The following is a 26,524-nucleotide window of genomic DNA, read 5'->3' as shown; positions in this document are numbered from 1 at the left end:
TGGAATGAGCCTTCATTGCCTAGTACAAAGTGAACACCTTAGATAACGCGATTAACATGATTTTTGTAAAAAAAACTTTGCAGTAGCGCCATCTGTCTGTCGTTTTTCGAAGATTTTTCGCAAAAATACGTATTGTTATTCTTGTGATCACTATTTGAAAATATAACCAAACGAAATCACTAATACGATTTTCTCTAATAAGGCGACATCAGCGCCACCTACTGATTAATTTTTGGCAGAAATATCTATTGTTCTGTTACCAACGAGCTTCTCAATCAAATCGGATTGAAAGTGAAAGTTTCAGTAAGAGCTTTAGCGGCACCTTTCTAATATTTCTTGTACCAATCACCGTTTCACCGCAGCATCTGCATTGAGTTAAAATTTAAAGTACCACCCTAATATACATTTATCTACTATATACACACATATATATGTTTACGTTAAATAACAATTTCAACAAAAAATACTCACAACAAACTATTGCCATACTCATGAGCACGCACGCCCACCGACAGCCCAACCACAATTGAGGGTGCACCATAGCCCATAGCAAAATAAAAACCCATCGGACCATGGTTGATATCACGCATCTCTGTTAGCATACGATACAAATGTACACAATCGACTGTGGTCCAAGCGAATGCAGCCAACCAAAAGTAATGCAAGCAAATCGCTATAAGCTTACAAGGAAATTCGTTCTCCAACAGATTGCGACGTGACTGCATACCAACGAAGAATAGAAGCTCAGCAAAAAATACGCACAAAACAATATTCTGATGTATCGTATTTGAATTGGTTTGCTGACCGCGTAACAAAGCCAAAGCAACCAAAACGCTCAGCAACACCGGCAACGAAACCATGAAAGCTGAATACGATGTAATTTGTACTAACAACGATGGTTCAGGTATATCCTCTGGATCAATAAGGTCGACAATAACGGCATAATTAGAAATGTGTGTGCAGGTACAATTAACAATAATAGGTTGGCCATCAAGTGGCAGTTCATCGAAATCGGGCACCTCAGTGAGGCAACCCAAACGTGTCCATTGGTTTGTAAAGGAATTCCAACGTACGCATTGCGGATTTGAACGTGGACCAAAACGTGCCGCTTCAATATCCAACCACATTTGCAGCTTGATCGGTTGAGAGAGGTGTGGAGAGCCGAGTGAACGGTAAATTACATGTTGTTGTGTTTGTTGCTCAGATGGATAAATCACTTCAACTTGACGTTTGACGAGACGGCGACGTGTGCGATAAATTGCTTCATTTTCACCTTTCGTTTGCTCTGCGGAAGCGCTTTCAGCGCTGCTAGCTGGAGCATCATAATGTGGATTACCGATTTCTGGTGAGGCGGCAACATCTACTTCTTCGCCTGTATCGCCATGGAATTCAATGTTGTCGTTGTCGAAACGTACGCTTATATGCGGTTCCCCGCCATCGACTACCTCCATAGCTTCGTTGCTTGTAATCTCTTGCTCCGCGTTTTTTTCGCGTGAGCTTACTTCAGCTGATGCTGATTGCGGTGCTTGTGGTGGCGGTGGTATTTCATGTGCTGTTATGCGTATATTTTCAATCATATGCTCGTCACTACCGCTGCCACCATTATTCTTTCGCACATCGAAAACCTCAATGAACTGTTGCTCGTTTGAGCTGACTTTTTGTGATGATATCTTGCGATAAGGTATCTCTATGCGTTTCTCCTCACTATCGCTTGATGGAACTAAGATAGCAAGTGAGAGTATGGGCGTGGCCACTTCTATGTCAACACCCCAACGACGTGTAATAGTCTCATCGAACATTTCGGGCAATAACTGTCCCACATCTTTGTATTGCGCATACGCGATGATAGCGCGGTAATCTGACTGACTTTGCGTGACCTCATTACTGCCCGGCGGCGTTATACCCAACATATCCAGTGGCACTAAAACTTTTGTGTATTTATCAAATTTTGTTTTATCTTGTATGTAGTTGTTGTATTTGGGAAATGTTATGACAGGTTTCTGTTTCGCTGAGTGCTGCAAGAAACCGCTCGTATCGGGCAGTATCACGCTTTCGGTCGTAAACGCATTCGGTTTCAAATTCAACTTCGTACGATGATATTCACTCAGCTGCTCGGGCTCGTAACCGAAAAGCGACTCTGTTGTAATAATATCCAGCGCGAAGACCATGTTGCGTTGCACAATCTCGAAGGGGTTGGTGTATGTATCATGCTGTGAGCTAGCCAAAACGACCATATATTTATTGAATGCATCGACGAGATCATCAGGTCCACGTTGTATTAGCTCGGTGGCGCGTTTCCATTCGTGTGAATATTTGCGATCCAAAATAATGCTTGCGGCATCGACGAGATTCTTGATGAAGTACTTGTCTTGACTGTGCGTTAGATTGAGCCCGCCTTGCATGAGTTCGTAGTTGATTAGCTCTTGTAGTATGCCTTCGGTCACCAAAAGATCAGCGCCATACAAACGATCGTGACTAAATTTCAACTCATCTGAGAGATAATCCATTTCGAGTTCATTCGACCACATATTGCTGCCTTCGTTCAGCAAAAATGAAGACTCCATTTTATAGCGCCGACTATCTTTTACCAATTTCTTCTTTACCGCGCTCGAGCGATCGACAGTTTCACATGCGTGTTGCAAGTTTTCAACCATTTTAATTGCCACAAATGAGTTCAACTCCAATTCAAGCTTCTCTAATTGCGATAGTTGTTTGCGTAGCTCGACGAAGGGATCTGAAGTGCAATTGAACATATCAGGTTGATTCCAGCCGCCGGACATGGCATCGCAGGTGCGCTGACCTTTTCCGCGTGCAGGCGTAGGACAATTTTCAACAGTTGTGCTTCCTAGTGGCGTGCGTGGCCACCAAATTCCAGCAGCAAATGAGCGTGGACAGGCATCATAGACTACTTCGCAGCCATTAAGTGTGACCTCCGCATAAGGATTGGAGCAGGAATCACAGCGTCTGCCGATTACACCTTCACGACACTCACATTGTCCGGTGAGTGGATTACACGCACTGCTGAACGAACCAATAGAATAACAATCACACGCCAAACACGCCGTCTCATTATGTGGCTGATAGTGATTAGTTTTACAATAACACTGTCCCGTCATCTTATTGCAATCTGGATGATAACCCTTCTTCAAATTGCATTTGCACGGACCACATACCTTTTCACCCCACCAACCGCCGGGGCATGGTTGCTGCACCGTCTTTTCGCAGTATTCGCCATGTTGCAGCGAGTTATTGCACTCGCATTTATAACCACGTGGTAAGCTAACATTAGCGCGGCACACACCCGCAACACAAGGCTTCACTGTGCATATGGGCAAACAGTCGCCACCCACATAACCTGGCAAACAATCACAATGCGCTTCATCCCAAGTGGTGGTGCATGTAGAGTGTGGCGGGCAAGTTTCTGGACACTCTGCACGTGACATGCAGCCGTCCTCGACATTTTCGCGAATTGACGGACGTGAGAGCACGGTTTGTGCTGCGCCAATGCGCACATTTTGTATGCAACCCTCGAAGGGCAATAAGTCACCCACCGCGCCAATAGAGCCATCAGCGCTACCTATAACTATCTTGCCCACGTAGAGTCCTTGCACCTTTTGCGACATAGGCACAACTCCTGTACGCTGTCCATAATCCACAGAGAATTGTATTTCCGAACCGAGCCATTTAACCTCAATGCGATGCCAGTTGCCATCCGAGAGGTAAGCACCAGCTAAGTACATTGGCTCATTATCGTAAATGTAATAGAGTATGCCATTTTTTAGACATAGCAACGCCGAGCTGTTTTGTCCTATTTGTATCTGCAATAAAAAGGCATCCAATTGTAGAGTGCGCATCTGCAGCGAAGTGATCCATGGCAGTTGTATTGGTCTGAGTAGCGGATTAAAACTGAGGCTGCCATCACCGGAGAAGCGCCATGGGGCAGGTATAGTTTCTTGACACGCATTTCCCGCATAACCTTCCGGACATTCACAGTTGTACGTGTTCCAGCCTTCGCGACACACGCCTCCATTAAAACAAGGTTCTGACGAGCAGAGCGGTGACTTCTGCGGACAGCCGGAGATTGTGCCATTATCCGCCACATATGAGTTGAGGTCGATGTAGTGCTCATCAATGCGCAAATCCGAAATGCAGCCAATAAAATCTTGATTATCCACGGGAAAGTGTGCTGGTATACGTGGTAGACCGCCAATTTGCAAAGGTCCTGTAAGATCGAGAAAGCGGTGACAAGTTTCTGTAAGCAGCGCGCAACGTTTATCCAGATTTAGCGTCGTTTGATTAGCGCAACGCCAACGATCACCTAAACTGCCAGCCAACGCTATAGCTGTATCACATTTGTCCAATACCAAAGTAACAGTACGATTCAAATATATGACTTCGATATCATGCCATTCACCATCCGAGACTTTAGTTTGTTGTACGATGGAAACGCGTTGCTTATTGTCACCCAACGAGTATGAGAAGCTTACATGACCTTCAAGTATTTCGAGCGCAATGAAATCGTGCAGTTCGTTGTAGCGTCCATTGTAGAGTAGTAGCCCATTTTCGTGTACCGTAGCGAATTGCAGCTTTAGATTGAAACGATGGCGTTGCTTAAGGCTTTCGAAGGTGAGAAAAGAGTTCTTAGAAAATGAGCGAGAGCGCAACTCACATGTTGCTGTGTATGGTGGCGGCTGTGAGCTTAGAAATGAGTTCATACAAGAATAACCGCCGTCGCAAGCGTCCGACATACACGGTTTCAGCGTTGAGATATCAGTTTCACAGTTAACGCCCGTATGCTTGGCTGAGCATATACAAGTGTAGCCACCTTCACGTCGTACGCAGGTGCCGCCATTGTGACAGGGATCCGAGTAGCAGAGATCCACTTCCGTATCGCATAGGTAATGTTCCTTACTCCCCGTGAAGCCTTCAGGACATGAGCAGGCAAAGGTGTTTACGGGATAAATAGGACGAAATAGCACTGTGTCGCTATGTATAAATTCTGAGGCATTACCAAATTTTAGCACAGTTAAACATTCTTCGAAATTAAGACAGGGTTCCCGTACGCAAAGATTATCGTCGAAGGGCAACACCTCGACTGTAGCCAGACGGGCGAGTATAGCGCGATTGAGATAGACGCGTTCTTGCAGATATTGCGGTGTATAGAACTCTTCGTGTGAGACGTCTGGACGCTTTGCAGAGAAACTCACATTTAAAATGCGCGAGGCGACATCTGTGTCATCTTGTATGGAAAATATGAATATGTGTTCTTTAGGGCATGGAATAATCGCCGCCAAACCATCGAGAAAGAAGTTGAGTAAAGGCGAGAGAAATGCCTCCTCCGTCATTTCATTCAAACGCACTGTAACCGAGTTGAAGAGCATATCTTCGGTGATGAGGCGCACAGAGAGTTGCATAATCGCTTTGGCTTCATTGATGCCATCCGTTACTGACACTTCCATAGTCGCAAATTTGGGCACATTCGTATTCAACTGCGGACTCAAAATCAAACCACCAGATGTCGCATTTAAGCGTATGAGATTTGCATTATTTCCCGAAAGTATGCGATATGTTAGCTTGTCCGTGACATCAGCATCCGTGGCAGGTATACGACCGATCTCGCCGCTGGGAAAGTGATCACGGAAATTGTTGAAGATCACTTGAAAGTCACGCAATATAGGCGCATTATCATTCACATCCGTTACCAAAATCTCGACATGTGCATCATTACGTAGCGGTGGACTTGCAGCGCGTATGACTAACTCAAAACGTTTACGATTTGATTCATAATCCAATTCGGTCATAGTAAGCAGTTGCGCGCGCTCTGAGCCAGGACGCGTGACAAGAGAAAACGAGTTGGAATCATCGCCGCCTATAATGGAGTAATGCACAACAGCATTGACGCCTTCATCCGGATCGTGCGCATGTATTTCACCAACCACAGAACCCACTGGAGAGTTCTCAGGTACGTATAGTGTTATCTTATCTGATGGAAAAGTGGGTGGTGAATCGTTGACATCTTCCAAACGTATTTGCACCTCCACAGTGCTTGAGAGCGGTGGTGAACCTTTATCCACAGCAATTGCGATAAGGTGGTATGTAGCGACACTCTCACGATCCAAACCTTTATTAGTGCGTATGGTGCCTGATGTGGGATCGATAACGAAAGAGCCGTCATCAATATCACGATCGCTTAGCAAATACTTGATGCGCCCATTCAAACCGATATCAGGATCCGTGGCGGACACTTGTATGACAGATGTGCCGACTAATGCATCTTCGAGTATGGAAGCTTGATAGAGTGGATTCTTGAAAGCGGGCGGATTGTCATTAACATCGGTGACACTTATCTCCACATCTGTGGTATCGCTCAAGGAGGGATTACCGCCGTCCTTAGCCGTTACAGTTAGCAGATAACCGCTGGCGGTTTCGCGGTCCAAAAGAGCGCTTGTTACAATCGCGCCAGTTTGTGCATTGATTGAGAAGGGATCGGGGCTACCAACTCCATTAATACTCTCTTCATTAAGTGAGTAAGTGATTTGAGCATTAATACCGACATCACTATCGGTGGCGGAAACGACTAAAACTGTAGTGCCAATAGGTGCATCCTCAAAAACCGACGAACTGTAGGGCGCATTCTCAAAGATGGGCGCAAAATTATTAGCATCCGTAATATTGATATTCACTGTCGCAGTATCTGAACGTCCACCAGAATCTGTTGCAGTGACGGTGAGTAGGAAGCGTTTCTCCTGCTTGTAATCCAAAGATTGCGCAATTGTTATAAGACCACGCCCATTTTGTGATGTGATTGCAAAGCGTCCGCGCGTATTACCCGAAGTGAGCTCGTAATGCAGACGTGAATCTTCATCTGGATCGGTGGCTGTCACAGTGACTACAGGCGTACCAGGCGGTTGATCCTCACCCACATTCGCTTCATAATATTTCGGATTAAATGTGGGATCATTATCGTTTACATCTTGCACAGTAATTACAACAGTCGAACTCGCGGACTTTGGCGGCACACCGCCATCTTTGGCAACAACTTGAAAAGTGAAACGATTTTGCTCCTCACGATCCAACTGCTTAATTGTTTGCACCCAACCAGTGCGCGGATCTACCGCCAAAGGAAAATTATCATCGCGCTCTGAAATACTGTACGTAATCTCAGAATTAGCGCCCTCATCTGCATCATACGCCTGTACGCGTATTATATTGTAACCCACAGGCACATTCTCTAACACAGACTCTTGAAATTGTGAAGTGTAAAAGCGTGGCGCATTATCATTTGTATCAATCACATTCACCAGCAGTTGTGTTGTATTACTACGCGATGGACTGCCACCATCTTGTGCTCGTATCACGAGACGATAACTGCGTACGCTCTCATAGTCGAGTGGCTTTACTAAACTCACGTCGCCACTCATTGAATCAATTGAGAATTGTGATTGCGTATTACCGCCAATGATGGCATAGCGTATAGCTGCATTATTACCTTGATCGGCATCGGTAGCGCGTATGTGCGCCACTACGTTATCGTCACCCCATTGATCTTCGGGCACTTGAACCGTGTAAGTGCGCTCACTGAATTGCGGATAGTTATCATTATCGTCTAAAATTTTTATGATGACTGTAGCGGTAGCTGTTTTACGTTCACTCTGTGCCGAAGCCATATCCGAAGCGGTGACTATTAGATTGTAGCTATCCGAAGTTTCACGATCCAATGTGCTACGCGTTGATATGACACCGGAGCGTGAGTCTATGCGAAAAATGGGCATTTCTTGATCTTGTAACGTACCAGTGCCGTCTGAAAAGAGATAGAAAGTAAATTTTTTAATTTTTGAAATTATGTGGGAAATATTTTATTTCGGTTTTGTTTTAGTTTGAACTAAATACAGGAGGAGGCCAGGTTGGGTTCAGTTGAAATCAATTTAATTTTCCTATGTCCAACCCATTAGTATTATAGTTACCAAACATCACAATCAAAGCAGGATATGTAAATTGATCCACCAACGTATTATCAATGCTAGTATCCAATAAGATATCTTGATGGCCATGAAAACATTCCCGTTGTGACACAATTGCGGTGGAGGCCTTTGATGAGCAGAATGCATTGCCGAACGGCAACGTTGATACAGTAAAGGTTGCCTGGTCGGCAAGAATGCTGATTGAGTCAAAGTTCTCATATTGCATTCGTTTTGCATGTAAACATATATTCCTTTGCTGGGGAATATATAGTTTACCAAATTTCTTATAGACTGGGTACTTAGGTCATTTTACCAGATGGTACATCCTTAGAACTGTTTGATACTAGCTTGGAAAAACTGAAGGTTTAATCCAATACTTAAGGAAAAAATCGAGAAGGACTTAAGTTAAGTTGTCACATAATTAAAAAATGTGGTCCGTTCCTTCTACCTAACTGGTAAAAGAAACAAAACTTGCATCTGGAGTTCGCGTACCTTAAATATTAAACAGTCATTGTCAAACTGACCCTTTGTAAGGCAGGAAAGGCATGAGGACTCCCTGACTTTGCGACATATACTAGAGTGACCTATAAGTTAAGGAATGTAGATGCGGTTTAGGACTACTGTTGGGAACAAAATGACAGCAAAATTAAAGAGTATTTTGTCCTGTAGTCAAAATATCATAAGATATTATATCTTCCAACGGGAACAGACTTATTAACCCAGCAGCGGCCCCAAAATACAATAAGTTTTAGTAAAAAGTCTCTAGAAAAATGCTCCTGAAGCTACTTGTCTATATATATCATTGCAGCTGCAGGTTTGAAACCCATAAAGGTAAAACAGAAACGGCTTAAATGAACTGGCTAAAATTTGGTATGCGGATTGCTTATAGTCTGGAAGAATCTTCTGGCGATATTGTTTTTTAAGAGGAGATCCTCTATTCTTGGGAACAGTAGCATTTTACTTATTTTTTTTTTTATCGTTTTTGCAACTCAGCTCGATTTCAACGGCAGCTGGGATTTGGATGAAAGTTCGCTCTAAAAAACATTAAAAAAAACTAAACTATTTGATCTCGATCAATAATTACATATAGTTGTATTGGTCGAACTCTAAACAAATAAAATATAAATAAATGTAAGGCACGATAAACTCCGAAGAGATTTTAGATCGCGCTTTTCTCCCAGCTTATTTCGTGCTCCTTTTAAATGTTTCCTACAAATTGGCAGGCCTGGACCTAAACGTTTTATGCCAACTCCGAACGGCATCTGCATAGCACGTTACCATCACACCACGGCAGTGGAGCTCTACGCGATTTCGAAAAATTTATAATTTTGACTTAATTTGGGATCAACTTGATGCTATTTCCGAATTATTTTGCGATTATCCTGGAATTTTTTTCTGTGATCGAGCGACGAAATTCGTTCGACATCGTTTTCCATATCATTCGGTGACTTTCTCCAGATCATTTCGGATTTGCTCTCAAGATAATTTTGGGACATATGGAGAGCATTACGAGACGATTTTCACGATGCTGCTCAATGATCCCATGATCTATCAACTCTTTCTCTGTACACTCTTTAGTAGCAGGTCCGAATAAAAATCGCTACTACTGAGAAGTCACAGTCACGGATAAAAAAAGCTGCGATCGGGATTCACAGTTCCTAATTACGATGCCCTTAACAGTTGCGTAATCTGTCAAAAGTCCTTGATAAGATTCTTGTATAACGTGAAGTCGCAGTGACTTACAAAAAGAGCTGCGACTGAGTAGTCACAGTTCCAGACTCTGAGGTACCCTAAAAAATAATGTGGTCTGTCAACTGTTTCCCTTGCATTACTTCTTAGCAGCAATCTTGAATAAAAATTGATTCCGTGTGAAGTCGCAGTCACGGACAAAGAAGTCAGAACAATGGATGAAAAAGCCGCGACCAGGATTTCACAGCTCCTAATGACAATGGCGGCCACCGTGGTGTGATGGTAGCGTGCTCCGCCTACCACCAAGATCCTGGGTTCACGTCGGGCAAAGCAACTTCAAAATTTTTGAAAAAAAATTTTTTTTTTTCAATTAGAAGAAAGTTTTTATAAGCGGGGTAGCTCCTCGGCAGTGTTTGGCAAGCATTCCGAATGTATTTCTGCCATGAAAAGCTCTCAGTGAAAACTCATCTGCCTTGCAGATGCCGTTCGGAGTCGGTATAAAACAAGTAGGTCCCGTCCCGCAAATTTGTAGGAAAAATTCAAAAGAAGCACGACGCAAATTGGAAGAGAAGCTCGGCCTTAAACTCCTTCGGAGGTTATCGCGCCTTACATTATTTGTTTATTTTTTTAATTACGATAGTCCTCAAAAATAGAGTCATTTATCAACTCTACCCCAAAAATTTGCGTAATCTGTCAACTCCAAGTTAAAAAAATAAAAATAAATAAATGTAAGGCGCGATAACCTCCGAAGAGATCTAAGGCCGAGCTTATCTTCCAATTTGTGTCGTGCTTCATTTTAATTTTTCCTACAAATTGGAGGGACGGGACCTACTTGTTTTATGCCCACTCCGAACGGCATATGCAAGGCAGATGAGTTTTCACTGAGAGCTTTTCATGGCAGAAATACACCCGGAGAGCTTGCCAAACACTGCCGAGGGGCGACCCTGCTTAGAAAAATTTTTTTCTAATTAAAAAACCTTATTTCTAAAATTTTGATGTTGCTTTGCCCGGGGTGTGAACCCAGGGCATACGGTGTGGTAGGCGGAGCACGCTACCATCACACCACGGTGGCCGCGAGCTCTAAGTTAGAATCACAAAAAAGATTACTCCTCAGTTTCGGTGGCAGATTGGAAAATCACTTATTGCTTTTATGAAAAACTTCTAAAAAGTTCGAATTAGGGCGTTGGCGATAAAGTTATGAGATTTAGCGTTTAAAAAGAAAGCATTATAAAAACTACTTCTCAGACTCACCTGTAACACTCTCAATACCATACTCGATCTCCGAGTTTTTGCCAATATCCTGATCGGTAGCACGTAATGTAATCACAGTTGATCCCACTGTAGCACCCTCACGAATGCTCGCCTCAAACTGCTCCGCCTCGAAGGTTGGACTGTGATCATTGCAATCCAAAACATTTACTTGTAGCGTCGTTGTACCCGATCTTGGCGGAAAACTATCATCAGTAGCCACGACGCGAAAATAATGCACATCCATAAGTTCACGATCCAAACTAGCTGAAGTCGTCACAACTCCTGTACGTGAATCTACTTTGAAGAGAGACTGCGAACGCGAATCCAGCAACGACACCATCGAATAAACAACAGGTGAATCTTCGGGATCACGAGCACGCACTGTAGTCACCGCCGAACCAGCCGGCTGTTCCTCCAATACAGACGCGACATAGAGCGCTTGCTCAAAATATGGTGACTGATTGCGCAATTCACGACGCACACGTTTCGCTATATCCGTATCATTGAATTCCTGATAATGATAGACGATCTTCAAACGATGATCAGAGTCGACAATTTCTTTGCGCGTACAACGTATATTAAATGTGATGCTAACCTTCCACATCGATTCGTGTATGCAAACGTCACGACTAGCGACTAAATCATGATTTTGATGTTCAATAGCAAAGCGTTCATCATTCACATCTAAGAAGTTCACTTTGCAATACTGACAAATAGTTTTGGGTAGAAAAGCGTTCAAATTGTTAATGAATTGTGATTGACGCAAACAAATTTGATTCCATTTATCCGTGGTGTGTATGGCATATGAGGCATAAGTTTCCGCAATCCATTGTTTAGCATCTGTAATACGCCGATGCAAAGCTGGCTCGAGTTGCAATGGTTCCTTTGCGCGCCGCTTACGACTCAATATGCGATGACGCATTTCATTATCAAAATTATCACCGAATATTAAGTCACCATCACGAAATGCGCGTCGACTATTATTATGATTCATTACATCTGCGTCGCTGGGCGTCACTGCGGGCATCTCATCCAACGCGTTGTTTGAGTGCGCCAAGTAAGCGCCAAAGTAACGCAAATCAGGATGCGCTATTGTATCCACGTAACGTCTGCGCCTCGAATAGCCCGTCTCTTCTTCTTCATAATGCCGACTATGCATCTCCTCTTCAATTCGTCGATCTTCATTACAATCGCGTCCTGTGACAAATATGCGCACTGGTAAACTATAATAGTCTATACTACGCAGCCGATTCGAAGTCGAGTCTACATAGAAAGTGAAGAGATTTGGATAATAAATGCCATCACATTTCAATTGTTTGCGCAATTGTAATTGACCATCTTTGTGATTCACGGCTACCAAATGATGTACAAAATGCGCTGATTTGTGTGCATTAATTTTATAGTTACGCTCTGAGCCGAGCTTATATACGGACGCATTGAAGAACACAGTACCCGCTGGAACGTCTTCATGCACGATTATCAGATAAGCGTCGGCTGCGCGCGGCAGCGTTTGTAAAATGGCAAATACGAATATGACAAGTGCTGCATGCAGCTGCGGCAGGCTGATAACAGGCGTGTGTTTCTTTCTTGACGAACTTTGTAGGTCGTCTGCCCTACGACTACTGCTGCTAATTTTCTTACTGCTTTTGCTGCGGCAGCTACTCTTAGCGCGACTTTTGCTGCGAAAGCAGTTCTCAGCGCCTTTACTGTTGCTTTTGCTCTTGGTGTTGCTCCGGCTTTTTTCATTGGTTTTGCAAGCAGCTAATTTGTAGCACCAACATTTCCATTGCCTCACCGTTTCAACCAACATTTTGTTGTTATATTTGGTTATATATATATATATTTTTTTTATGTTAATACGCCGTAAGCGTAAGCTACAACACCGTGTGGTGAGACGCGCTGGGTAATTCAGCACTCAGCTTAACCAGCGCTCATTAAATTCGCATTTGTGGTGAGCGGCGCTTCAAAGTTATCATCTGAAATGAGAAGTGAGTAGTAAGAGGATTAGTTGCACTTAGTAAAATTCGAGTGCATGTGAGTAATTATATTATTTATTTACATATTTTAGGTTGAGCATCAAATTATTATGGGATGCCTCAAGTGTGCACTAAATTCTGGTTAATTTTCATAGTGTAGCGTATTTTGGCATACGTGAAATACATTGTGAAATATATATTTTTGGAACCACATTATTCCTCTTAGATGTAAAAAAAATCATTAAACGAAGTCTCACGGTGAAAGCAAAAAATAGGCGAAAGGGCACTGCAGCTTACCCGATATTTAAATCATGCAAAGCGCACCACCAGGCCGAACAAAGAAAGAGTCCTCTTACATTTTCCAATGGGAGGCGACTGACTTACTTCGAAGTGAGCCTAAATACAGTCGTATATTGTATTAGCTTCCAGTAAAGGAGCTCTGAACAACAAGAAGGGCGGACCATGCGTTGGCACAAAATAATATGTTTTTTGGCAGTCAAGATACGCAAATGCCTCTGTCCGTATCCTTTTCGCAGAAAATCGTAAAGAATGTGCACTGTCGGGCGGCTACTAGACCGCTGAAGAATGCACTTGCTTCTGCTCTGTGAAGCAATCATAAACCAAACGAAGTAACCCAGTTGTTTGTGTCTTCAATGAGGACAGAAACTCGTAAGATCAAATGGTATAATGAAAAATGCTACAACGCTTCAGAAATGAAAGGGAGAAGACTAAAGAACTACGTGTTTGTTGTTGTTGTTGTACCTCGAAGGTTTTGGCGAGTGCTGTCGATGTTAATGTTCCTTTGCTGGATATAAATCAGGTACGTTCCGTTAAGAAGCTACCCCTTTAATCGTTTGGGTTTTTAAGTCACCTTTTAAGACAGGTATACCTGCCACGTTTATTTTCTAAGCCCCCTTTCCTGCTGGGGGTAAGTTGTTGTAAGGCGATGACGGGAAGAGCTTGAAATTATGGCTGAAAGAGTAAAGAACGAAAATTTTCGCAGATCCATCACATAGTAGAAATTCTTATAATTGATTTCAATTATTTCTCGGAAGGGGAGAGAGTACACAGTGTAGCGCATCTAAACGACACAGGATATCTTTTTGATTACATCAACATGCATTTAAAAAAACGTCTCCCAACTCAATGAACGTCTCCCCTTCCTCTTCGTTCAAGCTGCTGTGTCGAATAAGATTCTTGCCGGCATAACATGACCTAGCAAGCGAAGACTTTGGGTTTTTGTTCACTCCACTATCGCAATATATGCGTAAAGCTCATACAGCTCATCATTATACCTCCTTTAGTACTCACCGTCGGCATGACATACAGGACCATAAATCTTCCGGAGTACTTTTCTCTCGAGCACTTCAAGAACCATCTCATCTACCTTATCACCGTCTATGAATCCGGATATGTATTGAATATAACCCGATGATTTGCCACTACTTATATAAGAATATATAGAAGAAAAGTATAATATGAAAACCTTCAATATGTTTAAGAAATTTAACAGCATCTAGACCTGTATGGAATTTCCACGCAAATCACCAGCTAACTCCCTGCAGTTAAAGCCAAACTCCTCAGATAGGATTTTGTTGGGTTAATCATACTAAGTAGTTTGTGTTTGAATAATTAATTGACTAGAAATTTGGGGATATTTTGATATTCACTTTTCATGTTTTAACTCCACGAAATTTCCTGTTATGTCTCGAAAAATTTCAGTAGTCCTGCTGTTAAGTGAAATGGCCGTTTCTCTATGGAATTGAAATCGGCCGATCATCTGAAGATGACAAGAAAAGCGCAAGGTTACGAACAATAGTTAGGTGGCAAGGAAGGTGGGAAGAATTGAGGAAAGGGCGCTGGGCCTTCATGTTAATTCGTAATATAGCAGAATGGCATGAGCGGAAGCACGGCGAACTAGAACACCACCTCACTCAGACATTGTGTGGGCTTGGCTGTTTCAAGTAATATCTTCTGAAAAAGAGTTTTTGGAGGCGAGCCTTCTATTAGGAATTTAGTTCCCCTTATCTGCAAATACATACATTGTTGGACCGCTGTAAGTAAAATAGCGTGTCTAGTGATGACGCCATTGATGCATGTCCAAAGAGAACACAGAGAAATGCACATGCGAAGCAGTGGCGACTAAATCGCCTTTCCGCCCCTAACGTTATGCCTAATGGCGGTACCGCGGGGTGTGGATACATGAACAGTATTAGCTTGGTCTCGTTGGGCCACTTGAGGGCAGTGAGCTGCCTCAACGTCCAAGCACATAAAAAAAAAATCTCATAAACCGCTTGTATTGCTGCAAATATGCCACAACTACTACAGTTCATATTAATTATAAATTTTCATGTATTCAATTCAGTTTGAGTGGTCTTTGTTAAATATACTTCATAGTTCATTTATGCAGTAGCCACAAGTGCTTGTTGGTACATAATGACTTACATATATTTTCACATATTTGACCAACAATGAGGTATCAAAATAGGTTAGTGAAGATAAAACATTTTATATATGTAACTATATTAATATTAATAAAATTATAATTGAATCTAATTTCTGGAAATTTTATAGCATGCTTGTGACAAAAGCGTGCACATACATATATTGTTAGTAGATATGTAAAAATATATGGAAATACTGCAGAAAACAGAGTACGAATATAAATTTAAAAAATTTTTCAAGTGTAAGCTGCAATATTGAATATAGAAGGTGTAATTAGAGAAACATTGAAAGAAGTCGCATTCTCTTACATACCAGTTGCAGAAAATTGCAGAATGTAATCGAATATTTCTTGGTAGCACGTAATAGATGTCTCTAACAGAACAGCAAAGCCCACATACTCATTGTTCGTATTGCTAGCAGATGGTTTCAGATTTTTTATGTAGACATTTTTGCTCACATTATGGGGAAATCCATTTTTTTTTTTTTTTTTTATGTATAAATATAGGTGTAGGTGGGATTTGTATGCTGTATGAGGGATAACAGAATGTAGTGTAAACACTACACTGGAGCAAAATGTGTGACCGGTGCAAGGCGAGGCAAAGAAACCAAATATTTGTTATGGAGCTGTTAACGAAGATGTATAGACAAAACAACGAAGTGTATATATTTGTTATTGATAACAAAGGTCATCGAAGAGTTATCAATTTTCTTTCGACTAGGTTTCGATCAAAAAATTATTGATGGTTTATCGAAAAGTTATCGATATATTATAAAAAGTTATCGAAAAGTTATTGCTATGTTATCACAAAGTTATTGATTTGTTATCAAAAATTATCGATTTATTGTTAAAAACTATAGGTAATTTATCGAAAAGTTGTCGATACGTTATCAAGAATGTTTGATTTATTACCCAAAACATCAATTTTTTGCCATTTTGCCATAAACTAAATAGACATCTTTTCAAAAAGTCGAAAAACTAATGATATATTATAAAACATGTACTGATTGTTAATTGAAAAGTTATTGATTTGATTTGATTTGATTGATCAAAAGTTATCGATTTGTTGTCGAAAAGTTACTGAATCACCATCAAAAAATTATCGATTTGTTATAGAAATGTTGCCGATTTTTTATCAAAAATATATCGATTTGTTATCAAAAATTTTTCGATATTTTGTCGAAAAGTTATCATTTATTATCGAAATTATATCGGTTTTTTATAGAAAAGTTATGGACCCATTATAAAATATGTATAACACAATGAACACATTCAGTCTATGTAAGGTCTTAATTGACCGGCCACTTCAACATACCGAGGAGTAATCGACCTTCTATCGATTTTAGAGCTTACGATTTCTCGAACATGTTCGAGAAGAGATTTCTCGCGAGTCTCGCCTACTCGCGAGTCTCGCCTTCTCGCGAGATTCTCGAATCTCGAATTACTCGTAAGGCTCGCGAGATTCTCAAACCTCGAATTTCTCGTAACGCTCGCGAGATTCTCGAATCTCGAATTACTCGTAAGGCTCGCCAGCTTCCCGACATTCAACTTAATCGAATCATTGGATGTTTTATATAGAGCTTACGATTTCTTCTGGAGCACAAGCCAAAATGTCCGTGAAACTACAAGTAAAAAACATCGAAATGTATAGAAAATTGCCAATGCAGCGACTGGATTGAAAGTCGAGAAGATCGCGAGTATTACGAGTAATTCGAGATTCGAGAATCTTGCGAGAAGCCATGTTCTTGATGTCTCTTTGAAAAATAAAATATTGCGAACAAAATTATATGTACAATAAATATGATTTGAGTTAAATGTCATTGAAGCAATATAATAAACAAAAAATTCACAAGTAAAAAAAGCCAAGTGCATAAATACTGTCCATACAGCGATTAGTTAAGAATGTCGAGAAGCTCGCGAGATTTACTAGTACTTCGAGACACGAGAATTTCACGAGAAGTCGATTTCTCGATTTCTCGGGTCTCGAAAATCTCGCTTGTGTGTTGTACCACTATCAATTTGTTATTTGGGTGTTGCCAAATTTGTATCAAGGTGTTATCGATTTGTTATAGAAAAGTCATCTTTTTGATTTAACATATCGATCGACCGTTGATAACAAACCAATAGGAAATTACTTAGAAACCGATGCCTTGGCGATAAAAGATGAATTTGTCAGTCTCGGTCGTTACCGATAAGAAGACGCCTTTGCTCCTCTCAGAAAGCCCGAAATTATTTGTTTCTGGTAAAGTTGCCTCTATTTAACTTCAACACTTGGACGAGCTATTGTTAATTTAAAAACATTAGTTTTCTCGAGGTGCACCTGTATGCTTACACGTCGAACTAAACGATTGCTCACTAAACTAAACGGTACTCACGTCTTCTTTGTTTATGTAGTATATAAAATAACTTACAAAGAAACGCAACTCACCCGATCTCGCAGTTTAACATTTCATTTAAGAACTTGTTGACGTGGAATATTACTGGTCTTGCATATATGATCTAAGGGATGGCAGTGACAGACATTTATTACAAACATTTTTTAGATAAGGCAATTGATATGACCCGTAATGGGGGAATGGCTGCAGCTGGAAATATTAAAATAACAACGACTTTGTCACGGCGACATTTTTTGGAGAAATCACTGCGACCGACTGAATGTGACAATCTCTGCATCACTTTCGCAACCACTTTTACCATTAACTTTAATCACAGACACAATCACAGCTCTCTTAACAGGAACAATTCATGGTCATCGTCGTCATCAATTGGCGATTGAACGCCACCGGTTTTGTTGCTACATTTCTTAAGTAAATTTTTTGAAGACTTTTACACCTCTACAAAATTTTCATAAGATATATCCGCAGCTGCAAACTGTAAATTAAAACTTCTTTACATTGAACCTTCAGAATCTTTTGATGCTTTTCCGTATAAATTACTTTCATAAATTACAGTCAAATACTTGAAATTTGCGAGCTCACATAAATATGGCCCAGACAGCCTATTCGGCAAGTTACTGCAATTAACGAAAGCTAGCACATACAATCGGCAGGCACAGCGGAATAGAGTGCGTTGTTGAAATATCCAAATGTTCAAAGTTCAAATTTTGGCAGTAGTTTGGGAAACTCTGCATGGAGAGCCTCTCTGCAGAAACACGTTTTTCAGATAATGCGCGGAAACGACTTAAATTTTTTAAGTACCGCTAGTTTGTAGAAAATGTGAAAAGCGCACAAAAAATGTCCGGAGAATCATGGCCCATATCTCCTTTGACGAATATACCGAGAAACCATTTTTAGTATCAATATAAACAGTTACATTGGAGCAAAATATGTATATGTGAAAATGAGCAGGCGGAAAGTTTCTATAAAATTAATTTACTTCTCAGCATCATAAATCAAGGTAACAACTAAATTACGAAATCTCCAAAAAGACATATTGTCGATAGCAGCAACCACAACAAAATAATAACATCAAACTTACTGTTCGCTGCACCTTTCGCGGGATTCCTAGAAAACCATTCGTTTATGTGCATACAAATTTTCAAAAAGTTTTGACACTACACTTGTAGCAGCTGCATACTGATAAACATACATATGTACATATGTTTGCACATGCCGCATGCATGCCGTATTACTATACACCATTATTCTACATACATATATACATACACATGTATACATCAATATATTGCAGTTTCAATATTATAAACTCGGTTTAACAAAACCTACATATGTATATGGCTACATGCTGTGTTGCATGTTGTAGCACAAGTTTGCCGCTTTTAAATTATTTATGAGTTCACTTTGGTGAACGATTGCTTGTTGGTCATATATCTGCTCATACATTGATTCGCCAAAGTGCAACACGCTGTGACTTAAGTAAGTGGTGTACCGATTTAAGTGCTATTTAATATTTGGCGGCCACCGTGGTGTGATGGTAGCGTGCACCGCCTACCACACCGAATATCCTGGGTTCACGCCCCGGGCAACATCAGAAATTTTAGAAGCAAAATTTTTCAATTAGAATAAATTTTTTCTAAGCGGGGTCGCCCCTCGGCAGTGTTTGGAAGCACTTCGAGTGTATTTCTGCCATGAAAAGCTCTCGGTGAAAACTCATCTGCCTTGCAGATTCCGTTCGGAGTCGGCATAAAACAAGTAGGTCATGTCCCGCCAATTTGTTGGATAAACTGAAAGGAGCACGACGAAAATTGAAAGAGAAGCTCGGCCTAAAATCTCTTCGGAGGCTATCACGCCTTACATTTATTTTTATTATTTTTTATTTAATATTTGTGTGGGTGTATAAGTTGCATGTCCAAAACATATGACAATGACTCATGCACACATACATTCATATGTACATACATTTCTGCAGTATTGCATGCGAAATTTTTACTTTCAATATGCGCGTGAAACTCACTCATTTACCGCTCTACTGCATCCATCAGCTCATAGTTCGTCGCTCGCTTGCAATTGTCTTGCACGAGCTATTTTGAACACCTTGAATAAAAATTTTCGCATATATTTTCCGTTCGACGAACCATGAAAATGCTTATGATGGTGTTAACAATACAAATTTATAAATAAACCAGTAAGGATGGGACTGTCTTCGGCTGTGTCAAAGACATCATACCTTTCATAAATGCAGCTGAACAATTAAGTGCTGAGATGGGTAATACCAGCTCACTAAATTTCATCAATATACACTTGCCAGAAAAAGTATCCGTACATAGTAAGAAGGAATTTAAATGTCTGAGAAACTCAAATCCTTCGAATGTTGGACCGTTGATTTTGTTTATAAATTATTTATTATTCATCAACTAACTAAAAAATAAAATTTATTTAAATTTAATTAATTTCACAAATTCGTTATAAATATTAAAAGAGAAAGCTTCAGTGGAACTACATAGAAAAAGTATCCGTACATAACAAACGTTGCTTAAACTATTCATGTTTTTGATAAAATATTGTCGATTTAGTAACTAGTAGGGTAACCCTTGCGCCTTAGGACTTCCGCAAGACGTTTTGGCATTGAATGAACTAGCTTGGTTGTATCTTCTGTAGTTATTTTGTACCATTCATCCAAAATAACAGTTTTCAGCATTTCCTTGGAAGTTATATTGTGCTGTCGAATTCTACGCTCCAATAAATCCCACAAATGTTCAATAGGGTTAAGGTCTGGGGATTGTGGAGGCGTACGCAACTGATTTTTTATATTGTAAAGTAACCATAGCTTTACATTCATTGCTGCGTGCTTCGGATCATTATCCTGCTGAAACCAAAAGTCCTCTCCTAGTTCTAGTTTTAGGCTGCTTTCCTTCAAATTAGATTTTAGAATATTTAAATAACCATACTGATCCATAGTCGACTCAATAAAAGCCAAATTTCCTACTCCTATTGCCGACATACATCCCCAGACCATGACACCACCTCCCCCATGTTTCACCGTGGGGACGAGATTACGTTTTTCGAATGCAGTACCGATTTTTCACCAAACAAGCTTTCTTGCTTTAATTCCAAAGATGCAAAATTTGCTCTCGTCTGAAAATAAGACACGTTCCCAAAACTCTTTTGGTTTATTTATGAACTCGTTCGCAAAGGCCATCCGCTTTTTTCTGTTGACTTCCGATATGAATGGTTTACGACGCGCTACACGGGCCTTAATCCCATTCTTTTTTATGAATTTGCGAACGGTGTCTTCATGAATAATCTTACCAAAATCAGCTTTGATGTTTCCACTTATTTGGGAAGCAGTTATTCTGGGATTACTTTTTGCGGCTTTTAAAATAAATTTCCTCTCGCGATCCGTCAATTTGCTTGGGCGCCCAGAGCGTGTCTTAGATACAAGTGATCCCATTGATTTGAAAGAGTTTACCACATACTGTACAGAAGAGTGACTTCTTTCTACAATTTGACCGATTTCGCGGAAAGATTTGCCTTCCTTTCTTAGTTTTAGGATAATGCGTCGCTCGTCAACACTGATTTCTTTAGTTTTCGGTGCCATCGCTGATTTTAAACAACAAATACGAAACCGCGTCCAGTGAAATTATTGTATACCAGTAAAATATCGGTCTTACATTAAAATAAACACGTGAAGAAGAGCGTATACGTCGTTACTCAGTGCGGGACTTCCCCTTTTTGTAGTGTACGGAAACTTTTTCTGGCTCTTATAGTTGCCATACTTAAATTATTTGTTTAAAATTTCCTATTCTTTAATAGTAAGCGATAAAAATATAGCAAGACAAAAACAAAACAAATAAATGAATATCTAGTCAAAGGAATAAATGCTAAAATTAAATAATTTTGCATTTTTGTACATGCCCCTTGTTGGTCACCTGTATGTACGGATACTTTTTCTGGCAAGTGTATCTCTAAAATTGAGGGGCTAGTTTGTGTTAAATCAACTCAGCTCGTCATCATTTCGGTATACTTATAAGTAGGTCTGTCTCTTCTCCTTTAAAAACTTAAAATTTTGAGATACGTGACAAACTTAATATATTATTTCATTTTCATGAAAGTTATAAAACCAACATTTGGTAGGGATGATTAATTTTTAGTATAATCAAAGAATTTATACCCGGTAGGGCGTTTGGAAATAGCTCATTTAACTGAACGTTGCAGTAATAAAATTTGCGAAAAGTTACAGGCGCATTTAGCATAACTCCTTTTACGGGTGCGCGCTACATGAGCCAAGAAGTCTCTGACACTATACGAGAATAGGCCGCCAAGAATATCTTCGCATTGTCTAAATTTCAGAAGTACATACTATTCGGGTTTTCAACCCTTCCATTCTTTGAAGGTACTAACCCCGCCAGCTTGGAAATTTTGTCTGATAAAAATTGGCCCCTCCGTGTGGTCGCTTCAAGCAATGGTTCAGTTCAGGAATTAGTTCCCTGGTACACTTTCCCGCGAAGCTGGTGCTGCCTTGTTTTTGCCAGCTTCGGATAGATTCTACTCGCGCCTGTGTAGCCACAATAGTTCTACTCACTTCCGATCTGCTGTCCTACATTGCTTTTCATTCCTCAACAAGCAGATATGTCAATATGGTTCCTCCTACGACCAGGACAGCTTCTGCCAGAGACCAGCTCTTCTCTGCGCTAAGCCGAGATGAGGAGGGTGCGTTGTTTCATTACGTCCGTCCAGATTTCTGCCTTCAATCTGCTCAGCCATTTTACTCACTCAATTATGTTATCCCACCTGGCAGTGTTAAAAGCTATTGCATCTAATTTTAAGTCCCTAATGAGAGAGACACGCTCTCGGCGAGACAGTCCTACCCCGTCTTCGCCCGTCCTCAAATGATCTCGTGAGACATTGCTTCAGGAAGCTTTTTATCAAGTAGCCTGCGGTATTCAACGTGAAAAATAGGGGGTAAGACGGTGGAAAGTTGGGCTCTCTTTTCCCTTAAGAAGTTAGAGCCAACCGTACTGTCTTCTATCTGGTGGAGTCTTTTTCGAGACATTTGTTGTACATGTGCAACAGAAGTTCTTTGCAGATATTTGCAGCTAGCTTAGTTGCCTCCGCCGTCAGGCTCTGGGAATTTCCTAGATTCCATAGTGCGCCCTTCTTCCTGGAATTTTTACACGTTTGCGGTCTTCTTGGGTAACGTGCCCGTCCTCCCTTTGTGATAGGGTAGGAAAATGAACGTCCACTATGTTTTTATATTTTGTCTTCGTACAACGGCTGGTCTGTTCGACAGAACGTTTCATTATTATTTTATATACATGTCCCCAGGGGTCTTCATCCACTTCCGTCGCAAATCGCTTTTCAGCACGTAAGATATCTTTGCTTATTGGCAGCAGCGAGAGCTTTCTTCACTCCTTTTTGCTAGCCTTCGCATCCTAGGGCTTATTTTCTGCAGCTCGGCGATTTCGAGTCTCTACCAGTACACCTTGTTTTAGCTTCACTACGTTCCTCTTTGTCGCGTTGAGACATTGCAAAATTGACGAAGACAGCGTTGGTTGCGTCGGGCATTCTTCAGTATTGACGATTAAAATATGTCAGATTCGATCCAACAAAACATCACGTACCATAACACGACATAACATAACTTGACATAACAGAACATAACTTATCATATTAAATGATATCATAAAATAATACATAAGTATAAGATAAAGTAACATGAAAAGTCGTTACGTAACATGGCATAACATAACGTCACTTAAAATAACATAACATAATATAACATAGAATATTACATGATATCATAAATTACTACATAAGTAAAAGATAACATTACATGAAAAGTCGTTACGTCACATAGCATGTTATTACATACCAAGATGATGCGATTGCATAAGTATTATTACAACAATGAAATAATGCAGCAACACTTCGCAGGGAAAGAGATATTAAGAATAAATTTACATATATTGCCTAAAAATCAGCCGATTAATCCAATATTTGTATGTACTATGTCAATCTCATATATGCATATACGTATATATGTTTTTATGCTGCAAGTATGTAGCTATGTGCTTACGTGTCACTTGCACTTACAATTTGAGAAGGAATTTAATTAAATACATATAAAGTTTTACAAAGCGATTCAAATTTCGATTTCTTGCCGCTTTTCATTTTAATGCTAAGTGAATAACACGGAACTGATACACGCGCACGCAAATTGTACATACATAAAATTAAATATATGCAGTAATGTGAACACACGGACACGTCATATCCCTTTACATGTCCATATGCATACTTTTTTGCTCGTCCATTGTCAATTGCAATTTCCACGCAATCCATTCATTCACATACATACTCGTATGTGGCTTGCAATAGTTCAAATGTTCACCTTTGTACGTATGTATGTATGTGTGAGAGTTCATTTGCACTGTCGAAGATGAAGTTGCGTGATAATTTAATTTCGTAAAATTGCTAAAGTTAATGGGTTCAGAATCGAACACACAAACAATTGATGTACTGATTTTACAATTTCATTAAAAAAAATTTAAATTAAGTATATTAAAGGGCATTAAATAAATAAACTGGAAATTTTCGTTTTAATTTATGTGCGACTCAGTAAATGGTATTAGTGCAACAGTATGGAATAAATATATTTGAATTCGGTAATGAAAATTTTTGAAAAGTTTCAAAGGAAATAATTACATACAAATTGTATGTGATTTGCCAAAAGCAGGAATCTCCTAACTTTGCACTTCATATATTAAGACAGATATGGTATATACGATTAGGTAGAAACTTTAAAAGATATTTAGCTAATCGTGATCTTTACTTGACAGAAAAATTAAAAAAAGGTTTCAATTACGGCTGTTTGGTAAAAAATATCCAGCAATGGTTTTTTCAGTTTGAGCCGTAATACTTTCAAGTTTTTTTCTAATTAAAATTAAGTGACTAGAGCGCGTATAATATAGCTGGTCGTCGGACATTATTTTGCCCTCATTTTGGTCTATCTGAAAATTTTCAGAAACGTTTAAAGAGTTTATGTCTTTTACTCTCTAACTTTCCGATTCTTCTTTCTGCATCTTCTTCTCCCTCTCACTCCTTTCCTTCACCCCATCTCCTTCTGTTTCGCTCCTGAAGATGGAGCTGTTCACATCCATATCTCTCTCACTCTCATATCTTCCTATTTTATCATTCTTTACTTTATCTATCCTTTTCTAGGCTTGTTTTTCATCTCCAGGAAGAAGAGTATCCTACGTATTAATATACGCGAGAAGATAAGTTAGGTCAAAGTTCCGTGAGCCGAGACCCAAGTACTTTCGCCTAGTTCCGGCAAAAGCTGAGCGGACAATCTGAAGTGGTATGATGAACTGCAGCAGAAAAATGTATCGAATTGTTGAATACATCAATTTTTATTTGAGCTTGGGCTTCAATCTGACTACATACAAATTATTCTTTACCTGGGTCGAATATACTCGTGATTGTAATGGTTGCCAATGAGGTGAAATGATCACGAAGTGTTTCAGTGGTGATACTTAGAATAGTCCACAAAATATCCCGATTTAGTCCTGAAATTATCCCGAAATAATGATATGAAATTAAATAACGCCAAAACGATCCTGCAAACAATCCCGAATCGATTCAGAGAAAGTCACGAAAAGATAACGAAATAAACCCGAAACTATCTCGAAAACAGCCCGGTAGATATCCTGAAAACAAGCTCAAATTTATTCCGATATTGTCTCAAAGAAGGTCACGGAAAGAGTCTCAAAGCAGTCCCAAGCTAATCAAAAACCAGAAAAAGTACCAAAAGGAATCGCAAAAGAACAACGAGATATCCCATATTTAATTTCGCAATATCGAAACCATGATGAAATAGACTTGCAGTAAACTGAGAAACCATGTGTTTCAAAACTACGATCCGTTGTCAACAAACCTTGGCGGTGCATTTCTACTTTCATCTTTTAATTTACTAGCCCAAATACGGCTTCATTCGCTTGGAAAAAATAAAACAACAACTCATATATATGGAAATGATTTTCTTTTATCCCTTGTCAAATTTGGTTTGGACAAATCGGTTTCGTTGCGTTGCCGCCGTTATCAGTGTAATTTTTTTTTATCATTAACCACTCATAATCTAAATAATTATGAAATATTTGCAGTATGATATTTACAAAAAATAATGAAATTGTACCGAAAATAAGTCCTCATTAACCGCAAAATCTTTGAGAAATGATCCAGAAATAGTTTGGAAATGGATCCGAATAAGTTCAGATCCAGAAACAATGTCGAAATATTTCTGAAAATTATAAAAATAATCCAAAAATAGTTCCGAAATGATCACTTAAATAGTTTCGATATGAGTAAATGATCCCAAAATTAAACTGGAATAATTCCGAAAGCTTTCCCGAAATGAATAGAAGACAATTCCGGCATTATCCGGAAATAAGCATTTAAACAGGCCTGAGGTGAGATTATCCCAAAAAAGTGGCAAAACGGCTTTAAATAGTCCCAAAATGGTCCAGAAAACAATCCAAAACGAAGATGAAAATAGCTCCGAACTCAGCCCAAAATAGTAACGTACTGATCGCAAAATAGTCAGAAGATAGCTCGAATGATTCTTTGATTGTTATCAAATCATCTTGAAATAGTTATCAAGCTTTCCAAAAACATTTCCAAAATAAGTTTTAAATTGTCAGGAATTCAAACCGCAATATCCAGAAATATTTCCGAAGCTATGATAAAAATGATTTCGAAATGTCGGAAGATAGCTACGAAAGATTACAGAAATGATCACCAAAAGCA

At 39.9% G+C, this 26,524-nt stretch overlaps 1 protein-coding gene across 2 annotated transcripts in view; it reads right to left on the bottom strand.

The window, feature by feature from the left end:
• The window catches only part of stan (Protocadherin-like wing polarity protein stan), a 299,969-nt gene that overhangs the window by 35,957 nt on the left and 237,488 nt on the right, over positions 1-26,524 (bottom strand). For both annotated transcript variants that reach the window (XM_067774726.1, XM_067774727.1), the window contains 2 exons: positions 10,902-12,877; positions 472-7,801 (listed from right to left, as the gene is read on the bottom strand). In XM_067774726.1, coding sequence (XP_067630827.1) covers positions 472-7,801; positions 10,902-12,711 — 9,140 coding nt within the window. In that variant the 5' untranslated portion in view covers positions 12,712-12,877. The remainder of the gene's footprint in view (positions 1-471; positions 7,802-10,901; positions 12,878-26,524) is intronic.

The sequence above is a fragment of the Eurosta solidaginis genome, chromosome 3 (assembly GCF_040869045.1).
Source record: "Eurosta solidaginis isolate ZX-2024a chromosome 3, ASM4086904v1, whole genome shotgun sequence".
Taxonomy (NCBI): Eukaryota; Metazoa; Arthropoda; class Insecta; order Diptera; family Tephritidae; genus Eurosta; species Eurosta solidaginis.
This window is presented reverse-complemented; position numbering and strand designations above follow the sequence as displayed.